At 47.8% G+C, this 27,066-nt stretch overlaps 1 protein-coding gene across 2 annotated transcripts in view; it reads right to left on the bottom strand.

Moving 5' to 3' along the window:
* ATRX (ATRX chromatin remodeler) overlaps nucleotides 1-27,066 on the bottom strand; it is a 561,376-nt gene that overhangs the window by 482,968 nt on the left and 51,342 nt on the right. For both annotated transcript variants that reach the window (XM_063937173.1, XM_063937174.1), the window contains one exon: nucleotides 4,892-5,004. In XM_063937173.1, coding sequence (XP_063793243.1) covers nucleotides 4,892-5,004 — 113 coding nt within the window. The remainder of the gene's footprint in view (nucleotides 1-4,891; nucleotides 5,005-27,066) is intronic.

The following is a 27,066-nucleotide window of genomic DNA, read 5'->3' as shown; positions in this document are numbered from 1 at the left end:
ATTGTCATAAGGAGAACTCAGAGGACCCCCTGCGCTGTTACATCAGGGTGCCCGAGGGTGATCTTTTCAAAAGCAGAAGCATTATCTCTGTTTCCAACCCTTAGGTGCAGATGGGACACGCTCATTTACTGTATTAATGCATGTCACACAGTAAACAGAAGCCACCCCACTGCATCAATTATAGGAGTGCCTTTTCTTCCCCTTTTCTGCAATTTGTACCAGCTCATTCATATGCTCCTTACGCCATCTTTTTACATACACGTATTAGAGGATATGTTAGATGTATACCCTGTTATACTGATTTCTGAATATCAATATGATGGTTACATATGAGGAGCAAGATTGATACATTTATTGCTACAATGTGTTCTTGAGGCATACTAAATATTTCTGCCCAGACAACAAATTCAATCAGCAATAACCTGCCAATACCCGAGATGCGGATCAGGGTCTTCTATATATAGTGGACATTTTTTACCAACAAATTACCAATTCTACTAATAATAGGCTTACAGGTACACTGCACTGAGAAAATCAATAGTATTTGCACTAAGACAATTACAGGATCAGTTTTTACTCATATTATGGCGATTTATATCCTAGATCTTGAATAATTATTAGATTATTTCGCTACTACCTCTCTAAGGGAACATATGATATGCAATCGATGGGGAGATTGTATGTGCTATGAAGTTTGGACACATACTAATCAACACTGTTATTGTTACTTATATTCTACGCCAGTAGCATCCATTACAACAGGCTGAAATTTATGGTAAGTCTATCTATAGGGCTACCGCTTCTTGTTTCAGCCGACTATATCATCCTACAATTTGTCTCCTCTTGTTAGGGGACTGTCAATGCTTATTATTGCAGGAACTATTGTCAGGATCAATAACATTGACCCTGACCAGGTCACGTGTATCTCCTCACAGTGTGTTCATACCACACGGAAATTAAGGCGTGGTTTTTTTTTTGTGGTTTTTTGTTTTTTTTGTGAATTCTGGTATTTATGTGTACATGTTCATGTCCTAGTCTTGGTTTGTGGCAACATTTTAATGATAATCAATAAAAGTTATATTTTATGTAATATCTTTCAATGAGTGCCCCCAAAAAAACAAGTCTTTTTCTTCTTTTTTGGTAAACTTAAGAAACGTCCCAAGTGAAACTCAGCAGGCAGATAGATGCATGCGTTCCTCGCACCAATAGACATATCTCCTCCAGATATGATGTTTGATGTCACAGGTTTCCTGGCCTGAACAATTGTAGGTAAAACCTTCTTGGAAAGGCCCTTGTGAGCTAGAATGTTCCGCTCAACCTCCATGCCATCACACGAAGTCGCCGTAAGTCCGGGTAAACTAACGGTCCTTGTTGAAGAAGATATCTTCGTAGTGGTAGAGGCCAAGGGTCTTTGACAGACATGATAAGAAAATCCGTGTACCACGCCCTCCGAGGCCAATCCAGGGCTATTAGAATTGCCTGGACTCCTTGATTTCTGATGCACTTGAGCACCCTTGGGAGCAATGGAAACAGAGGAAACAGGTAAACCAGCCGGTAAGGCAAAGGCAACGTCAGTGTGTACTGCCCTCGCCTGAGGGACCCTGGTTCGTGAGCAATACCAGTGAAGCTTCTTGTTGAAACGAGAAGCCATCATGTCTATTTGCGGGCAGCCCCACCGGTGGATGACCTGCTGGAACACCTGCTAGTGGAGTTCCCACTCCCCCGGGTGGAGATCGTGACGACTCAGGAAATCCGCTACCCAGTTGTCCACACCCGGAATGAAGATTGCAGACATTGCTCTTGCATTTCTTTCCGCCCAGAGGAGTATCTTCGATACCTCACCTCTTGCATGCAGGCTCTGCTTGTTACCCCTCCTTGTCGAATGATATATGCCACTGCTGTGGGGTTGCCCGACTGCACCTGTATTGAGTGATCCTTGACCAGAGGAGAGGCCTGAAGCAGAGCATTGTAGATCGCCCGAAGTTACAGAATGTTGATCGAAAGAAGGCTTTCGTGGTCTGACCACCTGCCCTGGAACGGAGTCCCTTGGGTGACAGCTCCCCATTCTCGTAGACTCACATCGACGTGAGGAGGGTCCAATCCTGAATTCTGAAACACCAGCCCTCCAGTAGATTGGAGGACTGCAGCCACCACAGGAGGGAAATTCTGGCCTGAGGTGACAGCTCTATCATCCGATGCATCTGAAGATGTGAAACGGACCATTTGCTCAGGAGATTCAGCTGAAAAGTTCTGGCATGGAACCTGCCATATTGGATCGCCTCGTAGGAACGACAGTCTTTCCCAACAATTTTATGGAAAGATGTATGGACCCTCGAGTTTGTCTTCCGGTAGAAACACCTTCTGGGCCACAGTATCCAGCAACATCACCAGGAACAGGAGCCGCTGAGTTGGCTCCAGGTGGGACTTTAGTAAGTTGAGGATCCACCCATGGTCTGACAGAAGATGGATAATGCGGTCAATATGGAGCAATAAAAGCTCCCTGGATCTTGATTTTATCAGATAATCGTCCAGGTAAGGGACCACATTGACCCCCTGGACCCAGAGTTGGATCATCATCTCCACCATCACCTTCATGAATACCCTCGGGGCTGTTGACAGGCCGAAGGGCAGTGCCTGGAACTTGAAGTGATCATCCAGCAGGGCAAACTGCAGGTACGCCTGATGAGGCGTCCAATTCGGAATATGGAGGTAGGCATCCTTGATATCCAAGGAGACCATGAATTCCTGTTCTTCCAAGCCCACAATCACTGCTCGCAGGGATTCCATTTTGAACTTGAAAACCTTCAAATAAGGATTCAAAGATTTTAGATTCAAAATGGGCCTTACTGAACCATCCGGTTTCGGCACCACAGATTGGAGTAAAACCCTGTGCCGTGTTGCGGTATTGGTACTGGAACAATGACGTGGGACTGGACCAACTTTTGGATGGCCTGCTGCAACCTAACTTGCATATCCTCCAAAGCTGGTAAGCTTGATTTGAAAAATCGTTGGGAAGGAGTACTGTCGAACTCCTGCTTGTAGCCCTGAGAAACGAGATTTCTGATTCAGGTATCCTGGCAGGAAGTTTCCCAGATGCGGCTGAAGTGACGCAGTCGAGCTCCCACCTTGAGATCCCCTCGGGGTGGGTGTGCAGAGTCATGCTGAGGCCTTAGCGGAAGCAGAAGCGGTGGACTGGTCCTGAGAGCTGGTGCTTGAAGGCTTTCTGGCCTTATCTCTGGTGCCTCTGGTGCCTCTAGTTGCATTGGAGGCACCTCTGGCCTTAGATCGAAATCTGTGAGACCGAAAGGACTGGACAGACGGCCCTGGATACAAGCGTCTCAACAATGGGGCCCCAGAGGGGAGAAGCGTGGATTTCTCAGCCGTAACTTTGGAAATACAGGTATCCAATTTGACCCCAAAGAGCCATTCCCCCGAAAAGGGGAGGGTTTCTACACTACGTTTGGATTCTGTGTCCGCAATCCACTGACGCAACCACAAGGCCCTGCGCGCCGACACTGCCATGGCAGAAGTCCTAGCATTAATGTTCCCCATCTCCTTGAGCTAATCACAGAGGACACGTGTAGTGTCCTGAATGTGTTTTAGGTGGGTAACCATAGTGACCTGCATAAGAGAGGGAGGGCTGTGATGCATCTGCCCTAGCAGCTAAATCTGCAACAGCTTGTTGTAGTAGCCAAGTCTTCTGCACATTAGCAGTGAGCTGGGATGACATATCTGACATAACAGTTTTAAGAGACGCTAACCAGTGAGGCTCTGCACCCTCTCCCCCAGCCCCTTCACTGATTTGTGAAGATTGGCTGCATTGTTCACAGGAAACAGATTCAGTAGATGATGGAGAGAATCTGGTGTGACATACACTGTACAGCTTGTGTTTACCCATGTTTCACAGTAAGCACAATAACATACACACAGACAGTTATATTGCAAGCCTGCCCTACTGTATGTGAGAGGAGACACAGACAGAGAAGGACACCAGCACACCCTGAGCTGTGAGGCTGCCAGCTCAGTATATTACACTAAACACCAACAATTCCTGTCCTAAAGAAGACCCAGATAGTGTACACAAGCTCTCCCCCTTTGCTACACCCTGTACCAGATATCCAGCGTCGCTGAGGAATCAGGAAGCGCTGTGTGTATTGAGAATGGCTGCAGTAAGCAGAGGAAAGTGCCAAAATGCCTCAGGTCCCGCTCTGATGTAGCTCCGCCCCATCCAATGGCGCAGGAGCTACAGATAAATATTATACTGGCAAAGTCTCCTTATAGATAAAAAATCATCACAACAAGTGCTAGTTCTAGTGGTTTTGTGCCAGTCTACATGGGGGATCTAGGGGGACCTCCCCACCCCCCAATCCGGGAGGATCCCAAACGCCGCGCCCGTGGCCAGCCGCACTTGAACCACCACCGATGTCGCCTTCAGGCAGTCTTACGGGTGTGCGGCATGCTGCGGCTGTGACAGCCAAGACGCAGGGCCCCGCTGAACAACCAAGCGGCTCTGCACCTCGTAAGGCCGGTGACAACAGTCCGCCGTCACTCCCCACTCCCCAATTCCCACGGTGCAGGTATACTGTTGCCCAAACAGCATACTGAAAATAACAAACAGAAAAAAAGAAATTGAAAAATACTCTGCAGCTCAAATGTGCATCTTCTCCGGAGGGCACTTTTTTTCTAAACTGCATGTGGGAGGGGGCATAGAGGGGAGGAGCTAGCACATACAGTTGAAGAAATCTTAAGTGCACTGGCTCCTTTGGACCCCGTCTATACCCATCATACTAGATTCCCCAATATCCCTTACTGATGCTAGAGAAAGTTATGTTTTTAAAAACTAAACATTCAGACCACCAGTAAAGCCTTAAGTCACCAGCTCTCTGCTCACCTGCACTCTTGCCCCCAGATTCTCTTGTAGGAGAAGTTGTATCCTCAGACTCTTCTGAAGAGTGTGCTAAATATTCGTGAAGTTTCTGCACCAATGTATTCAACTTGCTTTCACTGGTGAAGAAAAAATAAAAGATACATTAACCTAATAGGCTGTTACCTCAATGACATCAATACAAGAAAACACAAATCTATTTTATGCTTCTCTGACCACAAATCAGGTTAACGGTGCATATTATTCATCTTCTATCTTACTGCATCAAAGTATCCATACAGGAGTACAAAGCAGATCAGTTGTCCGGAACTTTTCCCCTTTAAGGAAATCGGATAACTTGATTTTGTATTTGATTTTATAATGGAATTACCTAGATAGAGGTTAGAAAATAGTTTATCATGAAATCCCACAAATGTAGGCTCACAGCATACTAGTACTACATACAGAGGCCATTTTGAAAGAATTTCTAGCTGAATCATCCACTAAGTAAAATGGCAGCAAAGTGTATTTCCTGATAAATCCACTGGGTGGATATCTGAAAGCAAAATTATAAAAAAAAAAAGGATTCAGCATTACATAACAGACAAGAACTACAAAACCTTTAAAAAATAAAGAGCAATATAATGAAATGGAAAAAAAAAAATCAGTTAAGAACTTAAAATACAAATGCATTGTATTTTGCATAAAAATAACTGTCAGATTTTCTAGTTTCATAATAAAGTATATTAAAAAAAAAAAAAAAGTGTATGCAATTGCGATCTGCTTAAAAAACCTGAATGTATGTGTCTAAAATTAGAAGCAAGCTAATGCAAATGCACTGCTCACTGAGGACAGCCGTGGAACGGTGAGGCTACAGTTGTGTTAATATATACTCTTCAACAAGTATGTAGTCAAACTTAAATCAAAACAAAACAGAAGGTTGATGACAAAATGTCATCACTGTTTTAAGTTTGAAAGTCCTCATAGCAACAGGGTCATAATGTCGACACAGATATAGATATCATATATCTTAAGGCCCCCCATCCACTAGTGTGATATGGCCTGTTTTTATGCGGTTAAGACGAATTGCTGAGACTGATTGCATGAAAAGTGTCACAATGCATTTTCTTTTCGTGCGATTGCGAGGCGCGCTCCAGTGTGTCTCCCACCACAATCGCAGATCACACGTGCTGCACGTTATATTTATCTCAATCACACAGAAATAGGTTTAATAACATTACATCGCATGAGATAAATCACATGTTCAAAATACACTCAAGTAGCAAATCGCAATTGCAGAGCTCCTGGGAAGCTCCCAGCCAGATTGCAGGAAAAACTCCCTAGTGGATGGGGACCTTAACACTCTGTTGTGTCCCCTTTCACAAGTGCAGAACGAACTTCCTCCTCCTGCTCCGGCCCCCTGGGAGTGATGCTGCAGTCTATGAACATCAATATCACTACCAAATTGTGCCCCAGAATGCAGTTCGAGCGAAACTCTGGGTGCAAAGGCCCAAAAGCATTAACAAGTGAAAAAGTGGAGAAAGATGAAGAGTGATAAAGTACAAGCCAATCAGCTTCCTAACTGCAATGTCACAGGAGGTGTTTGAAAAAAATTAAAATAGGATTTTAATTACCTACCGGTTTATCCTTTTCTCTTAGTACATAACGAAAATTGGGGAGACTTAGTACAATGGGGAATAGACAGGGTCCAAAGGATCTGGTGCACTTTAAATTCCTTTATTGGGTGTGCTGGCTCCTCCCCTCAATGCCCCCTCCCACAGGTAGTTATAGGTAAAACAGTGTCCGAAGGAGAAAGGACATATTTGAGAGAAGGAACATGACAAAGAATGGTGAGATGTAACACCAGCACACCACGAACATATAACATCCAGCAACGGCTGGTAACAACAACAGCAACAGCTGAACGGGTAAATACATAAAGAGAACCTGCAGGAAAGGCAACGCACTCAGGCAGGCGCCCAATATCCCTTATGGACTACGAGAAAAGGATTTACCGGCAGGCAATTAAAATCCTATTTTCTCTAGCATCCATAAGGAATATTGGGGAGACTTTGTACGATGGGGACGTCTCAAAGCTTCCAGAACGGGCGGGAACGGGCGGAGACGTCTGCAGCACCGCCTGCCCAAACTGGGTATCCTCTTTGGCCATGGTATCAAACTTGTAGAACTTCACAAAAGTGTTCTTCCCTGACCAGGTAGCAACTCGGCACAGTTACAAGGCCAAGACTCCACGGGCAGCCGCCCAGGCAGAGCCCACAGATCTTGTAGAGTGGGCCTTTAGAGATTTAGGAACAGGTAAGGCTGCCGACACATAGGCCTGATGGATAGTAGCCTAAGCCAAAGAGCAACGGACCGCTTCGAAGGACAACCCGTTTTCTGCACATCATAGAGCACAAACAAGGAATCAGTCTTTCTGATCCGAGCCGTTCGCTTGATATAGATATTCAAGGCTCGCACGGCATCCAATGTCTCCGGAGGAGCAAAAAAGTGTCGGAACTGGATGGAACTACAATAGGTTGATTTAGGTGAAATACGGAGACAACCTTCGGCAGGAACTGCTGTCTAGTCCTGAGCTCCGCTCTGTACTCTTAAAAGACCAAGTATGGACTTTTACACGATAAGGCCCTCAATTCTGAGACACGTCTAGTAAAAGCCAGGGCCAGTAACATCACTGTTTTCCACGTGAGGTACTCGTCTTCTACTGTCAAAGGTTCAAACCAGGAGGACTGTAGAAACTCCAACACTACATTCAAATCCCAGGGTGCCGTAGGCAGCACAAAAGGAGGTTGGATGTGGAGTACCCTTGCAAGAAGGTCTGAACTTCTGGCAACACTGCCAATTTCTTCTGAAAGAAAGTTGAGAGCGCTGAAATCTGGACCTTAACGGAACCCAGACATAAGCCCTTATCCACACCAGCCTGCAGTAAAACGAAAGAAACGTCCCAAGTGGAACTCTGCAGGCGGATACGCGCATTCCTCACACCAAGGGACATATCTCCTCCAGATATGATGATAGCATTTTGACATCATAGGTTTCCTGGCCTGAACAATGGTAGCAATAACCCTTTTGGAAAGGACCTTGTGAGCTAGGATGTTCCGCTCAACCTCCATGCGGTCAAACGAAGTCGCCGTAAGTCCAGGTAGACGAACGGTCCTTGTTGAAGATCTCTTCATAGTGGTAGAGGACAATGGTCTTCGACGGACATGTCCAGAAGATCCGCGTACCACGCCTTCCGAGGCCGATCCGGGGCAATTAGAATTGCCTGGACTCCTTGATTTCTGATTCGCTTAAGCATTCTTGGGAAAAACGGAATCAGGAAACAGGTAGACCACTGGTAAGGCCAAGGTGACGTCAGTGCATCCACTGCCCTCGCCTGAAGGGGGTCCCTGGTTCGTGAGTAATACCAGTGAAGCTTCTTATTGAGTCGAGAAGCATCATGTCTATCTGTGTACAGCCTCAACGGTGGATGACCTGCTGGAACACCTGATGGTGAAGTTCCCACTCCCCAGGTGGAGATCGTGACAACTTAGGAAGTCTGCTTCCCAGTTGCCCACACCCGGAATGAAGATTGCCGACATTGCTCTTGCATTTCTTTCCGCTCAGAAGAGTATCTTTGACACTTCTCACATGCAGGCTCTGCTTTTTGTCCCTCCATGCCGTTGATGTATGCCACCGCTGTGGCATTGTCCGACTGAACTTGGATCGCGTGATCCGTGAGCAGAGGAGAGGCCTGAAGCAGAGCATTGTAGATCACCTGAAGTTCCACAATGTTTATAGGAAGGAGGGCTTCGTGGGCTGACCACCTGCCCTGGAACTGCGCCCCTTGGGTGAAAGCTCCCAATCCTCGCAGACTCGCTTCCATCATGAGGGTCCAATCCTGAATCCCGAAACTCCGGCCTTCGAGGAGATTGGTGGACTGCGGCCACCACAGGAGGGAAATCCTGGCCTGAGGTGACAGCCAAATCATCCAGTGCATCTGTAGATGTGATCCAGACCACATGCTCAGGAGATCCAATTGAAAAGTTCTGGCATAGAACCTCTTGGATCATCTCGTATGAGGCGACCATCTTCCCCAACAATGTTATGCAAAGATGGATAATCGAGCAGGTTGGAACACCATGCGGACCATCTCCTGAAGTGTTCTCACTTTGTCCTCAGGGAGGAACACCTTCTGGCAATCGGTATCCAGAAACATCCCCAGGAACAGGAGCCACTCAGTTGGCTCCAAGAGGGACTACTGTAAATTGAGAATCCACGCACGGTGTGACAGAAGTTAGATACTGCGGTCAATATGGAGCAATAAAAGGTCCCCAGATCTTGCTTTTATCAGATCATCCAGGTAAGGGACTACATTGACCCCTGGACCCAGAGCTGGAACGTCATCTCCGCCATTACCTTTGTGAATACCCTCGGCACTGTGGACAGGCCGAAGGGTACTGCCTGGATCTGGTAGTGATCCTCCAGTAGGGCAAACCTCCGAGAAGCCTGATGAGGTGGCCAAATTGGAAAAATGAAGGTAGGCGCCTTGGTCTCCAAGGAGATCATAAATTCCTGGACTTTCAGGCCCGCAATTACTGCTCTCAAGGATTCAATTTTGAACTTGAAAACCCTTAGATAAGGGTTCAAGGACTTTAGATTCAAGATGGGCCCTACCAAACTGTCCAGTTTCGGTACCAGAAACAGGTTGGAGTAATAACCCTTGCCTCGTTGTGGTATTGGTACTGGAACAATGACGCAGGACTGGACCAACTGCTGGATGGCCTGATGCAGCGTAACTTCAGTATCCTCCAAAGCTGATAAGCTTGATTTGAAAAATCGTTGGGGAAGAGCACTGTCTAACTCCAGCTTATAGCACTGAGAAATTAGGTCCCTGTCAGGAAACCCCCCCATATGCGGCTGAAGTGACGCACTCAAGCTACCACCTCGAGATCCCTTCGGGGCAGGTGGGCACCATCATGCTGAAGACTTAGTGGAAGCAGAACTGGTGCTCTGTTCCTGAGAAACTGTGTTTACAGGTCTTTTTGTCTTACCTCTGGTACCTCTATTCGCATTGGAGGCACCCCTGGCCCTAGATCAAAATCTGTTAGAGCGAAAGGACTGAACAGACGGCCCCAGGTAGGATCGCCTAGCCGGCGGGGCCCCAGAGGGGAGAGGGATTCTACACTGCTCTTGGATTCTGCGTACGCAATCCACTGACGCAACCACAAGGCCCTGAACGTCGACACTGCCTTAGCAGACGTTCTAGCATTAATATTGTCCATCTTCTTGAGCGAATCACACAGGACGCGTGCAGTGTCCTGAATGTGCTTCAGGAGAGTCACCGTAGTGACCAGAGGCATATCCCCGGAGAGGCTCTCCTGAATTGGAGTAGCCCACGTGTGAATGGCATGTGTCATCCAAAAACCCGCTATGAACAGCCTCTGCGATACACCTGCTGCTGTGTAGATAGACTTTATTGTAGTGTCTATTTTTCAGGGTCCTCTATGGTAAAAAAAGCCAGGGGAAGGCAGCACCTACCAGGGGTTCTTCCCAGAATTTCCTACATTCAGTAGTAAATGGGAAAGTGTGCAAACAGTTTTGAAACTTGGTATTTATTGTCTGGATTTTTCCAGGCTAATTTAAATAGGTCATCTAACGCTGCATAATCAGGGAAAGTGTCATTAGGCTTGTTTTGTGTAAAGAGAAACAACTGCTGTGACACAGCATCCTCTAGAGGGAGCTTTAACACGTCCCATATAGCCAGTTAGGGGGTTCAATACCCTGAGCAGAAACGGAATCCCCACTAATGGGATCCAAGACATCCCCATCCTCCTGTAGTTCTTCACCTGAATAAGAGTAGGTCAGGTAAACCACGCTTTTGTGGTCCTGAGCTAGAGAGGGGGGCTGTGCAACATCTGCACTAGCAGCTAAGTCTGCAACAGCCTGTTGTAGTAGCTGAGTTTTCTGAACATTATTAGTAAGTTATGACATATCAGACATCATTAGTCTTAAGAGCCCCTAACCAGGATGGCTCTGGGTCCCTCTCCCCCACCCCCTTCACTGAGCTGTGAAGATTGGCTGAATTGTTCACATGAAACAGAATCAGTAGATAAGGGAGATAATCTGGTGTGGCAGACACTGCATAGTTTGTGTTTACCCATGGCATTTGTTAGGGGTGTGCGGCGTGCTGCGATTGCGACAGCTAAAGCACAGTGTCCCGCTGAACAAACAACCTCTCAGGACGGTGGTCCTGCAGCAGGGAAGCGGCTCTGACACCTCGCAAGGCTGGTGACCATCCCCCCCTAACTCCCACGGTGCAGGTATGCTGTTGCCCAAACAGCATACAGAAAATAAGTTTAAAATAAACTGAAGAAAACTCTCTGGAGCTGCAGAGAGGTGCATCCTCTCCTGAGGGAACTTTTTTCTAAACTGCCTGTGGAAGGGGGCATAGAGGGGAGGAGCCAGCACACCCAGTGAAGAAATTTAAAGTGCACCGGCTCCTCTGGACCCCGTCTATACCCATCATACTAAGTAGCCCTAATAACCATTATGGATGCTAGAGAAATGGGTAAACCTGATCAAACTGCTGGGCATGACGTGAAGTGCCATTTAAGCACCCAGACGGATCACTTTTCACATATTTAATCTCGCCAGCATGGGGAGGGGCTTCAAGTAGCAGTGTGGTTACCGAGAACACAACTGCAATTGCTGTCGACGGGTGCCTTCTAGTGGTGGGAGTCCATGATGTCGAAAAAATGGTCACAAGTCAATTGTGTTTGGACACCCATGAACATCGCGACCAAAAAGAGTTTATCCGTCTACAACAACTAAACCCATCTAAACGGGTAGCATTCACGTAACCGGCGGTTGGGAGACAGACGGTCACAACCTCCACCAACATCCCAACCCCTCACTATCTCGACGGTCGGCATGCCGACAAACAGGGACTATTTCCACTCGTGGGTGTCTAAGACACCCATACAGTGGGAATAGAACCCGTGGCGACCACAGGTCGCCACCTAGCCCGCAGCGTGGCGAGCCCGCAAGGAGCTTGCTGCACTCGCCCCTCCCCGCCGGGATCACGGCGTCGGTATGCTGCCGGGATCCCGGAGTCGGTCTCCTGAGCACCGGTCAGGCATACCACTTCCATCTAAACTCCCTGCTTTAGGTGTGCAAACTCCCAAAGTGCCAATTTTGCACACATTTTTTCTTGCACCTCGGGAGGCTGAGAAAAAAGGAAGAGCTTTATGGTAGACTTTCCATTGTTAAATCTCTTTCTGCAAGGTACACTGGATTCCACAGGGAATAACGTCGGGGTGTGGAGTTGGATCTTGATCCGAGGCACCAACAGGCTAAAGCTTTGACTGTTCCCAGGATGCACTGCACTGCCTTCTCTATAACCCAACCTCCAGGCACTGGAGCTCAGTTTTGTTAACCAGTCCAATGAAGTAGCAAGTAAGAGAGACAGTAGATGTTAGTCACATAGAACCACATTCTCACCACAGGAGAAGGGACTAGCGGCTAATGCCACACAAACCCAAAGAAGCTAAGTGTGTCAGGGTGGGCGCCCTGTGGAATACATTGTACCTCGCAAAGAGATTTAACAATGGTAAGTCTACCAAAAATCTCCTTTTTTCTGCAGCGGGGTACACTGGTATTCCACAGAGAATAACATCGGGGATGTCCTAAAGTAGTTCCTCATGGGAAGGGACGCACTGTAGCAGGCACAAGAACCTGGCATTCAAAGGAAGCACCCTGGGAGGCAGAAGTATCAAAGGCATAGAACCTGATGAACGTGCTCAGAAGACCACGTAGCAGTCTTACACAATTGTTCTGCGGACGAGCAATGGCGGGCCGCACAAGAAGGTCCAACAGACCAAGTAGCAGCAGGAGCTGGTAAACCAGTCTGCGCATAAACTTCAAAAACCATTCTAATACATCTGGCCAAGGTTTGCTTATTCGCAGGCCAGCCACGTTTGTGAAAACCAAAAAGTACAAAAAGGGAATCTGACCTCCTGATAGAGGCAGTCCTCTCCACATAAATACGGAGAGCCTGTACCACATCCAAAGATCTATCTTTGGAGTATAAACCAGAAGAGGTGAAGGCCGGAACCACAATCTCCTGGTTAAGGTGAAAAAGAGGATACCACCTTAGGTAAATAACCAGGGCGAGTTTAAAGAACCGCCCGGTCACGGTGAAAACTCAGACGGTGAAAAGTCCGACACCCTCCTAGCAGAGGCAATAGCCAACAGAAACACGACCTTAAGCGTAAGGCATTAAAGGTCCACAGACTCAAGAGGTTTAAATTGAGACTCTTGCAGGGCATTTAAGACTACAGACAGATACCATGGAGCCACAGGAGGGACATAGGGAGGCTGAATCCGTAGAACACCCTGAGTGAAAGTGTCAACATCAGGGAGAGACGCAATTTTTCTCTGAAACCACACCGACAAGGCAGATATATGAACCTTGAGGGAGGCCAGACGAAGGCCCAAGTCTAGGCCTTGTTGTAGAAAAGCCAAAAGTCTGGAAGTTTTGAAAGTATATGCATCATAATTCTTAGCACATCATGTGAAGAATTCCAGACCCTGTAATAAATCCGAGCCGAAACTGGTTTACGGGCTTTCAATATAGCTTGAATGACCTTAACAGAGAATCCTTTCGCTCTCATGCGTGATGCTTCAAGAGCCACACCGTCAAAGCCAGTCTGGCCAGGTCTGGGTAGACACAAGAGCCCTGAACCAGGAGATCTGGGCGTTGAAGTAGAAGAGGACACACTATCGAGAGATCCTGCAGGTCTGAGAACCAATGCCATCTGGGCCACGCTGGAGTGACTAGAAGTAGTATTCCTCCTCCTTGCTTGAACTTCCGTATCACCCGGGGCAGGAGTGACACTAGAGGAAACACGTATGGCAGCCGAAAGGTCCAAGGAATTGCCAGGGTATCCACGAACGCTGCTTGAGGATCCCTTGTCCTTGCTCCAAAGACCGGAACCTTGTGATTGTGTCGAGATGCCATCAGGTCTACATTTGGTAGGCCCCACTTGTGCACTAGGAGTTGAAAGACTTCGGGATGAAGACTCCACTCTCCGGCATGCACGTCCTGACAACTGAAGAAGTCCACTTCCCAGTTGAGGACTCCCGAAATGAACACTGCAGATATGGATGCCAGATGGCGTTCTACCTAGTCAAGGATTTTTGAAACTGCCATCAATGCCATGCGGCTTCGAATGCCGCCTTGATGATTTATGTACGCCACCGTGGTGGCGTTGTCGGATTGTACTTGAACAGGCCTGTTCTGTATCAGAGGCAGGGCCAGTGTCAACGCATTGAACACTGCCCACAATTCCAGAATGTTTATCAGGTGGAGAGATTCCTCCCTGGTCCACCGACCCTGGAGAGAGTGTTACGCAAACACCACGACCCAACCACGCAGACTGGTGTCTGTTGTCAGTAGGACCTAGTTGGAGATCCATTTGGAAAGGATTAAACGATGCAGAGGGCGGGAGTGAAATTGAGTGTACTCTACCTCGTCAAAAGCAGACACCACGAGGCCTAGTACTTGCATCACCGAGTGTATTGACACACTCTGGCGAGAGAATAAGCATCTGATCTTGTCCTGAAGTTTCAGGACCTTCTCCAGAGACCGAAACAGTCTTTGGCTGTGTGTCCAGCAGCGCTCCCAGGTGCACCATGCTCCGAGAATGGATCAGCGAGGACTTTTTCTAATTGAAAAGCCACCCGTGGGCTTGTAGGAATTGGACCTACATCTCCAGTTGACTGAGGAGGACATCTTGGGAGTTCGCCAGAATCAGTAAGTCGTCCAGATATGGCAGGATCCGGATTCCCTGACGATGGAGGAAAGCAGTCATCACTGCCATGACCTTGGTGAAAATCTGAGGTGCCGTGGCCAGTCCAAATGGCAGAGCCTGGAATTGAAAATTAAGGTTGACAATAGCAAACCGCAGATATTGCTGATGCGAAATGGCAATAGGCATGTGCAGGTAAGCATCCTGTATGTCCAGGGATACCATATAGTCCTCGGGTTCCATGGCCAGCACAATAGAGCGCAGGGTTTCCGTTTGGAATTTGGACACTCTTACAAACTTGTTGAATGATTTGAGGGTGAGGATAGGCCGGAAAGGCCCATTTGGTTTCAGAACTAGAAACAAGGTCGAATAGTATCCCCCTGCCTCTCTGGGTCAGAGGTACCGGCACTACCACTCCTGTTTACAGGAGGGATTGTACAACCAGGTGTAGAGCTTGCGCTTTCAACGGATCTGAGGGGATAACTGTTGAACAGAACTGGTGATGGGGACGTCTCTTGAAAGAGATTGAATACCCGTGAGAGACAAATTCTCGCACCCAGGTTTCCGAAGTGGTCTTTAACCAGGACTGGGTGAACAGCATAAGTCGGCCTCCCACTGTGGGGGCCCCCAGGGGGAGGCCCGCCCCATCATGCGGCAGGCTTGTCTTGCTTGGAAGCAGGCTGACGGGCGGACCAGGATTGTTTAGATTTGGGCTTAATGGTTTTGAAAGTACGAGCCACTCATCGGTACGCTTGACCTTTTGCTTTACTTGGAGTTCGAAAGGAACGAAAAGTTGTACTCTTAGCCTTCTGAGCAGAAGGATTAGTATTTGGGAAAAACGCAGTCTTGGCCGTCGCCAAGTTAGTCACAATCTTGTTCAGATCCTCCCCAAATAGTATGTCTCCCTTGAAAGGAAGCACCTCCAAGGTCTTTTTAGAGTCCAGGTCCACTTTCCAGGACCTCAATCACAGAATCAGGCGAGCCAGGATAGACGTAGTAGATGGCTTGGCCGCCATGACCCCTGCATCAGAGGCCGCCTCCTGAATATAGCGAGAGGCTGTGGTAAATATACGACAGATATTGTCTGGCAGTGTCAGAAAAATCCTGAGGTAGCTCCTCCTCAATTGCCTGAACCCATGCTTCATTTCCTTTTGCCGTCCAAGAGGCCGCTATAGTGGGTCTATGTACAGCACCGGTAAGAGTGTAAATAGACTTCAGGCATCCCTCCACACGCTTATCTGTCGGTTCCTTCAGTGAGGTGACAGGCAGAGTAGATGACACCACATGACAGACGACATGAGTCCACTGACGGTGTAGTTTCCCACTTGTTACTGAACTCCGCAGGGATAGGATAACGAGCTGGCATCTTTTTAGACAGGGAAAACATCTTTCCGGGAGATTACCAGGATTCCTGACGTATGTCAATTAAAAGGTCAGAATGTGGTAAAAATAAGATTTTACTTACCGGTAAATCTATTTCTCGTAGTCCGTAGTGGATGCTGGGGACTCCGTAAGGACCATGGGGAATAGACGGGCTCCGCAGGAGACAGGGCACTTTAAGAAAGAATTTGGATACTGATGTGCTCTGGCTCCTCCCTCTATGTCCCTCCTCCAGACCTCAGTTAGAGAAACTGTGCCCGGAAGAGCTGACAGTACAAGGAAAGGATTTTGGAATCCAGGGCAAGACTCATACCAGTCACACCAATCACACCGCATAACTTGTGATAAACTTACCCAGTTAACAGTATGAACAACAATGGAGCATCAGATAAACCCTGATGCAACCAAACATAACCCTTATTTAAGCAATAACTATATACAAGTATTGCAGAAGAAGTCCGCACTAGGGACGGGCGCCCAGCATCCACTACGGACTACGAGAAATAGATTTACCGGTAAGTAAAATCATATTTTCTCTAACGTCCTAGTGGATGCTGGGGACTCCGTAAGGACCATGGGGATTATACCAAAGCTCCCAAACGGGCGGGAGAGTGCGGATGACTCTGTAGCACCGAATGAGCAAACACAAGGTCCTCCTCAGCCAGGGTATCAAACTTATAAAACTTTGCAAAAGTGTTTGAACCTGACCAAGTAGCCGCTCGGCAAAGCTGTAATGCCGAGACCCCTCGGGCAGCCGCCCAAGAAGAGCCCACCTTCCTTGTGGAGTGGGCTTTTACTGATTTTGGAAGCGGCAATCCAGCCGCAGAATGAGCCTGCTGAATCGTATTACAGATCCAGCGAGCAATAGTTTGCTTTGAAGCAGGAGCACCTAGCTTGTTGGGTGCATACAGGATAAACAGTGACTCAGTTTTCCTGACTCTAGCCGTTCTGGCTACATAAACCTTCAAAGCCCCGACCACATCTAGTAACTCGGAATCCTCCAAGTCAGTAGTAGCCACAGGCACCACAATAGGTTGGTTCATATGAAAGGATGACACCACTTCTGGCAGAAATTGTGGACGGGTCTGCAATTCTGCCCTGTCCATATGGAAAACCAGATAGGGGCTTTTAAGTGACAAAGCCGCTAATTCTGACACACGCCTAGCTGAAGCCAAGGCCAATAGCATGACCACCTTCCACGTGAGAAATTTTAACTCCACGGTTTTGAGTGGCTCAAACCAGTGTGACTTCAGGAAACTCAACACCACGTTAAGATCCCAAGGTGCCACAGGAGGCTGAATATGCAGCACTTCCTTTACAAACGTCTGGACTTCCGGAAGAGAAGCCAGTTCTTTTTGAAAGAAAATAGATAGGGACGATATCTGGACCTTAATGGAACCCAATTTTAGGCCCAAAGTCACTCCCGACTGTAGGAAGTGAAGGAAACGGCCCAGCTGGAATTCCTCCGTAGGAGCATTCCGGGCCTCACACCAAGCAACATATTTTCGCCATATACGGTGATAATGTTTAGCCGTCACGTCCTTCCTAGCTTTTATCAGCGTAGGAATAACCTCATCCGGAATGCACTTTTCTGCCATGATGTCAAACGCAGCCGCGATAAGTCGTGGAACAGACAGGGCCCCTGTTGCAACAGGTCCTGTCTTAGAGGCAGAGGCCATGGGTCCTCTGTGAGCATTTCTTGCAGCTCTGGATACCAAGTCCTTATTGGCCAATCCGGAACAATGAGTATTGTTCTCACTCCTCTTTTTCTTATGATTCTCAGCACCTTGGGTATGAGAGGAAGAGGAGGAAATACATAAACCGACTGGAACACCCACGGTGTCATTAGTGCGTCTACAGCTATCGCCTGAGGGTCTCTTGACCTGGCGCAATACCTCTGTATCTTTTTGTTGAGGCGGGATGCCATCATGTCCACCTGTGGCAGTTACCACCGACTTGCTATCTGCGCGTAGACTTCTTGATTAAGTCCCCACTCTCCCGGGTGGAGGTCGTGCCTGCTGAGGAAGTCCGCTTCCCAGTTGTCCACTCCCGGAACGAAGACTGCTGACAGTGCTCTTACGCGATTCTCCGCCCAGCGAAGAATTCTGGTGGCTTCTGCCATCGCCACCCTGCTCCTTGTGCCGCCTTGGTGGTTTACATGAGCCACTGCGGTGATGTTGTCTGACTGAACCAGCACCGATTGGTCGCGAAGCAGGGTCTCCGCTTAACTTAGGGCGTTGTATATGGCCCTTAGTTCCAGGATGTTGATGTGAAGGCAAGTCTCCTGACTGGACAACAGACCTTGGAAATTTCTTCCCTGTGTGACTGCCCCCCACCCTCGGAGGCTTGCATCCGTGGTCCCCAGGACCCATTCCTGAATGCCGAATCTGCGGCCCTCGAGAAGGTGAGCACTTTGCAGCCACCACAGAAGAGACACTCTGGCCCTGGGGGATAGGGTGATCAGCCAATGCATCTGTAGATGTGATCCGGACCACTTGTCCAACAGATCCCATTGAAAGGTCCTCGCATGGAACCTGCCGAAGGGAATGGCCTCGTATGATGCCACCATCTTTCACAGGACTCGCGTGCAGTGATGCACCGACACCTGTTTTGGTTTTAATAGGTCTCTGACCAGTGTCATGAGCTCCTGAGCCTTCTCCATCGGGAGATAAACCCTCTTCTGGTCTGTGTCCAGAATCATGCCCAGGAAGGGCAGACGAGTCATAGGAATCAACTGCGACTTTGGAATATTTAGAATCCAGCCGTGATGTTGTAACACTTCCCGAGAGCGTGCTACGCTGATCAGCAACTGCTCTCTGGACCTCGCCTTTATGAGGAGATCGTCCAAGTATGGGATAATTGTGACCCCTTGCTTTCGCAGGAGCACCATCATTTCCGCCATTACCTTGGTAAATATTCTCGGTGCCGTGGACAGACCAAACAGCAACGTCTGGAATTGGTAATGACAATCCTGTACCACAAATCTGAGGTACGCCTGATGAGGTGGATAAATGGGGACATGAAGGTATGCATCCTTTATGTCCAGAGACACCATAAAATCCCCCCCTTCCAGGCTTGCGATGACCGCTCTGAGCGATTCCATCTTGAACTTGAACCTTTTCAGGTATATGTTCAGGGATTTTAAATTCAATATGGGTCTGACCGAACCATCCGGTTTCGGTACCACAAACATGGTCGAATAATAACCCTTTCCTTGTTGAAGGAGGGGAACCTTGACCACCACCTGCTGAAGATACAATTTGTGAATTGCAGCTAACACTATTTCCCTCTCTAAGGGGGAAGCTGGCAGGGCCGATTTGAGGTATCGGTGAGGGGGCATCTCTTCGAATTCCAGCTTGTATCCCTGAGACACAATCTCTATCGCCCAGGGATCCACTTGTAGCTGAAATTTCGGAGACGCGCCCCCACCGGGCCTAGCTCCGCCTGAGGAGCCCCAGCATCATGCAGTGGATTTAGTGGAAGCCGGGGAGGACTTCTGTTCCTGGGAACTAGCTGTGTTATGCAACCTCTTTCCTTTGCCCCTGCCTCTGGCAAGAAAGGACTCACCTCGGACTTTTTTGCTCTTTTGTGATCGAAAGGACTGCATTTGGTAATACGGTGCTTTCTTAGGTTGTAAGGGAACATACGGCAAAAAACTTGACTTTCCAGCAGTAGCCGTGGAGACCAGGTCCGTGAGACCGTCCCCAAACAACTCCTCACCCTTGTAAGGTAAAACCTCCATGTGCCTTTTGAGTCGGCATCGCCTGTCCATTGCCGAGTCCACAGGACCCTTCTGGCAGAAATCGACATTGCATTTATTCTAGAGCCCAGAAGGCTAATGTCTCTTTGAGCATCTCTCATATATAGGACAGCGTCTTTTATATGCCCCAGGGTCATTACTATAGTATCCTTGTCTAAGGTATCAAGTTCCTCTGATAAGGTATCCGTCCATGCTGCTACAGCACTACACACCCAGGCCGACGCAATTGCCGGCCTTCGTAAGGTACCTGAATGTGTATAAATGGACTTCAGGGTACTCTCCTGCTTTCTATCCGCAGCATCTTTAAGGGTGGCCGTATCCTGTGACGGCAGGGGTACCTCCTTGGATAAGCGTGTTAGAGCTTTGTCCACCCTAGGGGAGGATTCCCAGCGTAACCTGTCCGATGGCGGGAAGGGATACGCCATAAGTATCCTCTTGGAAATCTGCAGTTTTTTATCTGGAGATTCCCAAGCCTTTTCACATAACTCATTTAGCTCATGTGAAGGGGGAAAGGTCACCTCCTGCCTTTTCTCCCCATACATATGAACCCTCGTCAGGGACTGGGGTTTCCTCTGTGATGTGCAACACATCTTTCATTGCTATAATCATGTAGCGGATGGCTTTAGCCATTTTCGGCTGTAACTTTGCATCATCGCCATCGACACTGGAGTCAGAATCCGTGTCGATACCTGTGTCAACAATTTGGGATAGTGGGCGCTTCTGAGACCCTGACGGCCTCTGCGACATAGGATCAGGCATTGGCAGAGACCCTGACTGTCCCAAGGCTTCAGCTTTATCCAACCTTTTATGCAAGGAAGTAACATTATCATTTAAAACCTTCCACATATCCATCCAATCGGGTGTCGGCGGCGACCCCACATTCATTTGCTTTTGTTCTGTTTTCACATAACCTTCCTCGTCAAACATGATGACACAAGCGTACCGACACACCACACACACAGGGGATGCTCTATTTGAAGACAGTTCCCCCACAAGGCCTTTTGGAAAGACAGAGAGAGAGTATGCCAGCACACACCCCAGCGCTATATGTCCCAGGAATTAAACAGTAACTTAGTGTTAACCCAGGAGCTGCTGTATATACTGTTGTTGCGCCAAATTTATGTGCCCCCCCCCTCTCTTTTTACCCTCTTCTACCGTGATTCTGCAGGGGAGAGCCTGGGAAGCTTCCTCTCAGCGGAGCTGTGGAGAGAAAATGTCGCTGGTGAGTGCTGAGGGAGAAGCCCCCGCCCCCTCAGCGGCGGGCTTCTGTCCCGTGATATGGCGGGGGGCCCATGCATATATACAGCGCCCAACTGTATATATGCCCACTTTTGCCAAGAGGTCTCTAATTGCTGCCCAGGGTGCCCCCCCCCCTGCACCCTACAGTGACCGGAGTATGTGGGTTTAGTGTGGGAGCAATGGCGCACAGCAGCAGTGCTGTGCGCTACCTCATATGAAGACTGGAGTCTTCTGCCGCAGATTTCGAAGTCTTCTTGCTTCTGTCACCGGCTTCTGTCTTCCGGCTCTGCGAGGGGGACGGCGGCGCGGCTCCGGGATCGGACGACCAAGGGTGAGATCCTGTGTACGATCCCTCTGGAGCTAATGGTGTCCAGTAGCCTAAGAAGCAGGACCTATCTTCAGCGAGTAGGGCTGCTTCTCTCCCCTCAGTCCCACGTAGCAGAGAGTCTGTAGCCAGCAGATCTCTCTGAAAATAAAAAAATCTAACAAAATACTTTCTTTTTAGCAAGCTCAGGAGAGCTCACCAAGTAGCACCCAGCTCGTCCGGGCACAGATTCAAACTGAGGTCTGGAGGAGGAACATAGAGGGAGGAGCCAGAGCACACCAGTATCCAAATTCTTTCTTAAAGTGCCCTGTCTCCTGCGGAGCCCGTCTATTCCCCATGGTCCTTACGGAGTCCCCAGCATCCACTAGGACGTTAATTTCTCTAACAATTCATACTAACAAGTAGAGAGAATTTTTAGTACTGTATACCCTTCCTCTGGAGAGCGGGATACAGGGAGACTCACCACACTTCCATATCCAAGCAAATGCGCTCGTAAGACGCTGAGTGGATTCAGACGCTACTGCCTGATAACGGACAGTCGCTCACTGCGGAAACGGACGCTCAGCGACTTCCACGTGTATGCAGACGCTAAGGCCTGCAACTCGGTCTAGGCGGGATCTCTAGTGTACACAACCGCAGCATCTAAGCTGCGACCGAGTACCCTCGTGGTAGCGTCTGAGCCGGAAGAGAGGTCATTCAGTTCATGAAACGAGAGACGCGCGGAAACTGGCCATGAACTCGGAGGAGGGACGGCCAGGAGAGCGTCTGAATCCCTCTGTTGACTTAAACTCTAAGGATCGCGGCCTCTACCTAGTCCTGGCCCTGTGATCCCTGGAGCGTAGCGCTGTTGCACTCGAGATGTTCAGCACATCAACACACTGTGTGTAGTCTCCACCAAATCAGTGTAGCCGTGTCCGGATCCCCCTAGTAAGGAGAAATCCATAGACTCACCTTCCCCCCATGCTCCGGCCACAGCCTGGTTACGTTTGCTGGACCTGCTAGAACATCCGACACAGACGCCCGTCGAGACAGCACTATTACCGCGAACGTAAGCGTTGTTGCGACCCGGTGGGGAGTTGTTGGAGCGACTCTTTCCAGTATGCGTTTAAGACGCTATTAAGAAAAGTCGCTCGAAAAAAATTATAGCGAGTCTATAAAAATAAAATAATAAAAGCTTAAGGCTGCTTTATCTCAGCAGCCCTGTGACAATGCGGTTTCCTGCCGCACCAAGCAAAATAACTGATCTGACTGAGTCAGGGGGCGGGACTATATGGTGAGGCCCCGATGCATCCTGGGAGGCCAGAAAGATCGTGACCGTGTTGGTGCCATTTCCGCTGTCACTCAACCATATCCCAATGTTATCCTATGGATAATCCTGTGGACCCAGCCAGAGAAATGTCGGTTTCGGCAGCTGTGCGCTCCCGAACTGATCAACAATGTATTGCTCCATTGAACGCCATCAAGAACAACTGAATTTAATGCCAGTGGCATGCCCAGTGCTAATGCTTTACTCCTTTTAGTGCGTTTCTCTGAAAATTGAAATTCAATTGTCATGGGCATCTAAAAATTCTGTCTAAACTTGACTTAAAACTTCCACATCGCGCATGTCGTGCCCAAATAGACCGGGTTTAGTCACCTAAGGGCACGATTCAATTTAGCGACAGTTGAATAGCGCCAGGAATTTCCTTCCGGCGCTTTACAATTAAGCGCTTTCGTAGGTTGGAGAATGCCCTGTTCTCCCGGACTAAACAGGGTCACCATAAGTTTTTCACATTTTTTTATTTTTTTTAGATTTTTCATACTTTACGATCCACGTGGACTACAATTGGGAACGGTAACCTGTGACGAGCGCAGCGATAGTGGATCAAGGCACCTTTCACTCTCCATGCGAAGGGACGCGGTGCACTAATTGGGGTTTTCTGGTCACTTCACGAAGTAAACCTCAATAATAAAAAAAAAAAAACATTTAAAGACTCATGTCGACCTTGTTTATGTCGACCTAGTGACCATGTCGACCTAGTTACTGTTTATGCTATGATCCACAGCCCATGTTTTGGCATCGTAACTACCAGTCACACAGGACATGGAAAAATGGACTCACCCAAATATTAATAATTACTGGGTGGGGGGGGGGGGGGGTAGAGAAATTTAAATGTTTATCCCCCATGGCTATCAGACAGGTTTAGCAGTTATATGCAGCTAAACCCCATACATTTAAGTGACTAATCAAAGCAACAATTGAAGCCCTGCCTGTTATAACTATTGAATCACCCCTTAGGTATCAGAATCAATTAAGCAACTCGAAGAGTAGAGTGCTAGTGCACAAGACAAGGATATTATACACAATTCAAACAACCATAAAATTAAAAAGAAAAATATTGATTAATCACAACACAAAATAAAAATGACCATAAGCTGGTAGTGGGAGAGACTGTTGTGGCACCTCTTGCCAGCTCCTGTACACACCTGTGGCTTTTAGTACTACAGCAATAAACTGTCCCTCCTCTTTCAAATACTGCTGCTGATAACTGTCAAACGCATTTTCATTTTTCAAAACTGTTGAACACTCTTCAGACAGCAACAGACCATAAAGTTCCATTTAACACAAATCATAACAAAAACATAATTATATAATAGTGATCCCCCATGAACTACAATAAAACTCATCTAAAAATTGTACATAAAGAGCACATATCAACTATATACATTAACAAACTTGCTACAGCAACATAATCTACGTGAATTTGGTCATCTTCTGGGCAGGTATGAAAACTACACAAGTAGTCCCATTCACTAGCAAACTGCTTATTGTACTACAGAGGAAGTTCCAGTGTAGTGAGAATAAACTTAAAAGCTCCTTCTGAATGATCAGATGATATAATCCAGCCCAAAGGACAGATTCAACACAAAATGAGCATCTATACCCATGACAAAATGACAGGAAGATTAACATTTCAGTCGAATTATGTATTACAATCTGCTTTTACTATTAGTAGCAGCTTTATGCTTAATCTTCTAAATTGTTGCAAAATGTCTTTCTCTCAAATGGTCAACAATAGCGCCTTTATTGAAAGGACTATTTTTGGCTCAGAAAGAAGTGTAGTCAAATCAGAAAACTAAACATAGCATTATGGGAAGTATGTTTCTAGATGACAAAATAGGATTTTAATTCCCTACCGGTAAATCCTTTTCTCGCAGTCCGTAGGGGATACTGGGAATCCATTTAGCACCATCGGTATAGACGGGACCACTAGGAGCCATAGGCACTATAGAAGTTTGATTAGGGTTGCTGGCTATAGTTTTCACTCTAGGCTGTTTTAGCAGGGTACGACGCCCTGCCCGATTTTTTAAGGGCAAAACCCGCACTGCCCTTTCTGCAGCGCCCTGCTAAAACAGCCGCCCGCTTTCTGCCCTCCCAGCGTGTAAAGATGCCGTGCGCATGCGCGCGGCATCCATTCACGCTGTGGGAGAGCTTGGGGGAAGCCCAGCACCTCCGTAGGTGCTGGGCACGCCCCCAAGAGTGACGCCGCCGGCCGCCCACCGTCTGTGGGCTGAACCACCCACTTGTAGGACGTAGTTCGGTCACGCCCCCTATTTGCATAGCTTCACCGCGCGCACTTTTGCCCCTCACACTCTGGCGCATAGCCCTACTGCTAGTGTGAACATACATACATACATACATACATACATACATACATACATACATACATACATACATACATACATACATACATACATACATACATACATACATACATACATACATACATACATACATACATACGGCAGGGGTCCAGCACAGCCACTAAAAGCAGGAATACATTGGGTGCCCTCACAAATGGATACACAAGCAGCAGAGACAATGCCCGTTTTAACACTGTGGCATTTTCGTCAGGTTATATATATATATATATATATATATAAATATATATATATATATATGTATATATATATATAGATATATATATAATGTATCTATCTATATATCTATCTATATCTATCTATATCTATATCTATCTATATCTATCTATATCTATCTATCTATATTTATTTATATTTATATTAAGATTTTACTCACCGGTAAATCGATTTCTCGTAGTCCGTAGTGGATGCTGGGACTCCGTAAGGACCATGGGGAATAGCGGCTCCGCAGGAGACTGGGCACAACTAACGAAAGCTTTAGGACTACCTGGTGTGCACTGGCTCCTCCCTCTATGACCCTCCTCCAGACCTCAGTTAGGATACTGTGCCCGGAAGAGCTGACACAATAAGGAAGGATTTTGAATCCCGGGTAAGACTCATACCAGCCACACCAATCACACCGTATAACTCGTGATATTATACCCAGTTAACAGTATGAACAATAACTGAGCCTCTCAACAGATGGCTCAACAATAACCCTTTAGTTAAACAATAACTATATACAAGTATTGCAGACAATCCGCACTTGGAATGGGCGCCCAGCATCCACTACGGACTACGAGAAATAGATTTACCGGTGAGTAAAATCTTATTTTCTCTGACGTCCTAAGTGGATGCTGGGACTCCGTAAGGACCATGGGGATTATACCAAAGCTCCCAAACGGGCGGGAGAGCACGGATGACTCTGCAGCACCGAATGGGCAAACTCTAGGTCCTCCTCAGCCAGGGTGTCAAACTTGTAGAATTTAGCAAATGTGTTTGACCCCGACCAAGTAGCTGCTCGGCAAAGTTGTAGAGCCGAGACCCCTCGGGCAACCGCCCAAGAAGAGCCCACCTTCCTCGTGGAATGGGCTTTCACAGATTTAGGATGCGGCAATCCAGCCGCAGAATGTGCAAGCTGAATCGTACTACAGATCCAGCGAGCAATAGTCTGCTTTGAAGCAGGAGCACCCAGCTTGTTGGGTGCATACAGGATAAACGAGTCTTCGTCCTGGAAACAAATTCTCAGGGCCCTGACTACATCCAACAACTTGGAAGCCTCCAAGTCTTCAGTAGCCGCAGGCACCACGATAGGTTGGTTCAAATGAAAAGCTGATACCACCTTAGGGAGAAACTGGGGACGAGTCCTCAATTCTGCCCTATCCATATGAAAAATCAGATAAGGGCTTTTACATGACAAAGCCGCCAATTCTGACACACGCCTGGCCGAAGCCAAGGCCAACAGCATGACCACTTTCCACGTGAGATATTTTAATTCCACGGTTTTAAGTGGCTCAAACCAATGTGACTTTAGGAAATCCAACACCACGTTGAGATCCCAAGGTGCCACTGGAGGCACAAAAGGGGGCTGAATATGCAGCGCTCCCTTAACAAAAGTCTGAACTTCAGGTAGTGAAGCCAGTTGTCTCTGGAAGAAAATCGATAGAGCCGAAATCTGGACCTTAATGGAACCCAATTTTAGGCCCATAGTCACCCCTGACTGTAGGAAGTGCAGAAAACGGCCCAGCTGAAATTCCTCCGTTGGGGCCTTCCTGGCCTCACACCACGCAACATCTTTTCGCCAAATGCGGTGATAATGGTTTGCGGTCACTTCTTTATTAGCTTTAATCAGCGTAGGAATGACTTCCTCCGGAATGCCCTTTTCCTTCAGGATCCGGTGTTCAGCCGCCATGCCGTCAAACGCAGCCGCGGTAAGTCTTGGTACAGACAGGGCCCCTGCTGCAGCAGGTCCTGTCTGAGCAGCAGAGGCCATGGGTCCTCTGAGATC

This window comes from Pseudophryne corroboree, chromosome 8 (genome assembly GCF_028390025.1).
Source record: "Pseudophryne corroboree isolate aPseCor3 chromosome 8, aPseCor3.hap2, whole genome shotgun sequence".
In the NCBI taxonomy this organism is placed as follows: domain Eukaryota; kingdom Metazoa; phylum Chordata; class Amphibia; order Anura; family Myobatrachidae; genus Pseudophryne; species Pseudophryne corroboree.
The sequence above is the reverse complement of the archived record's forward strand: the minus strand, read 5'-3'. Positions and strand labels throughout refer to the sequence as shown.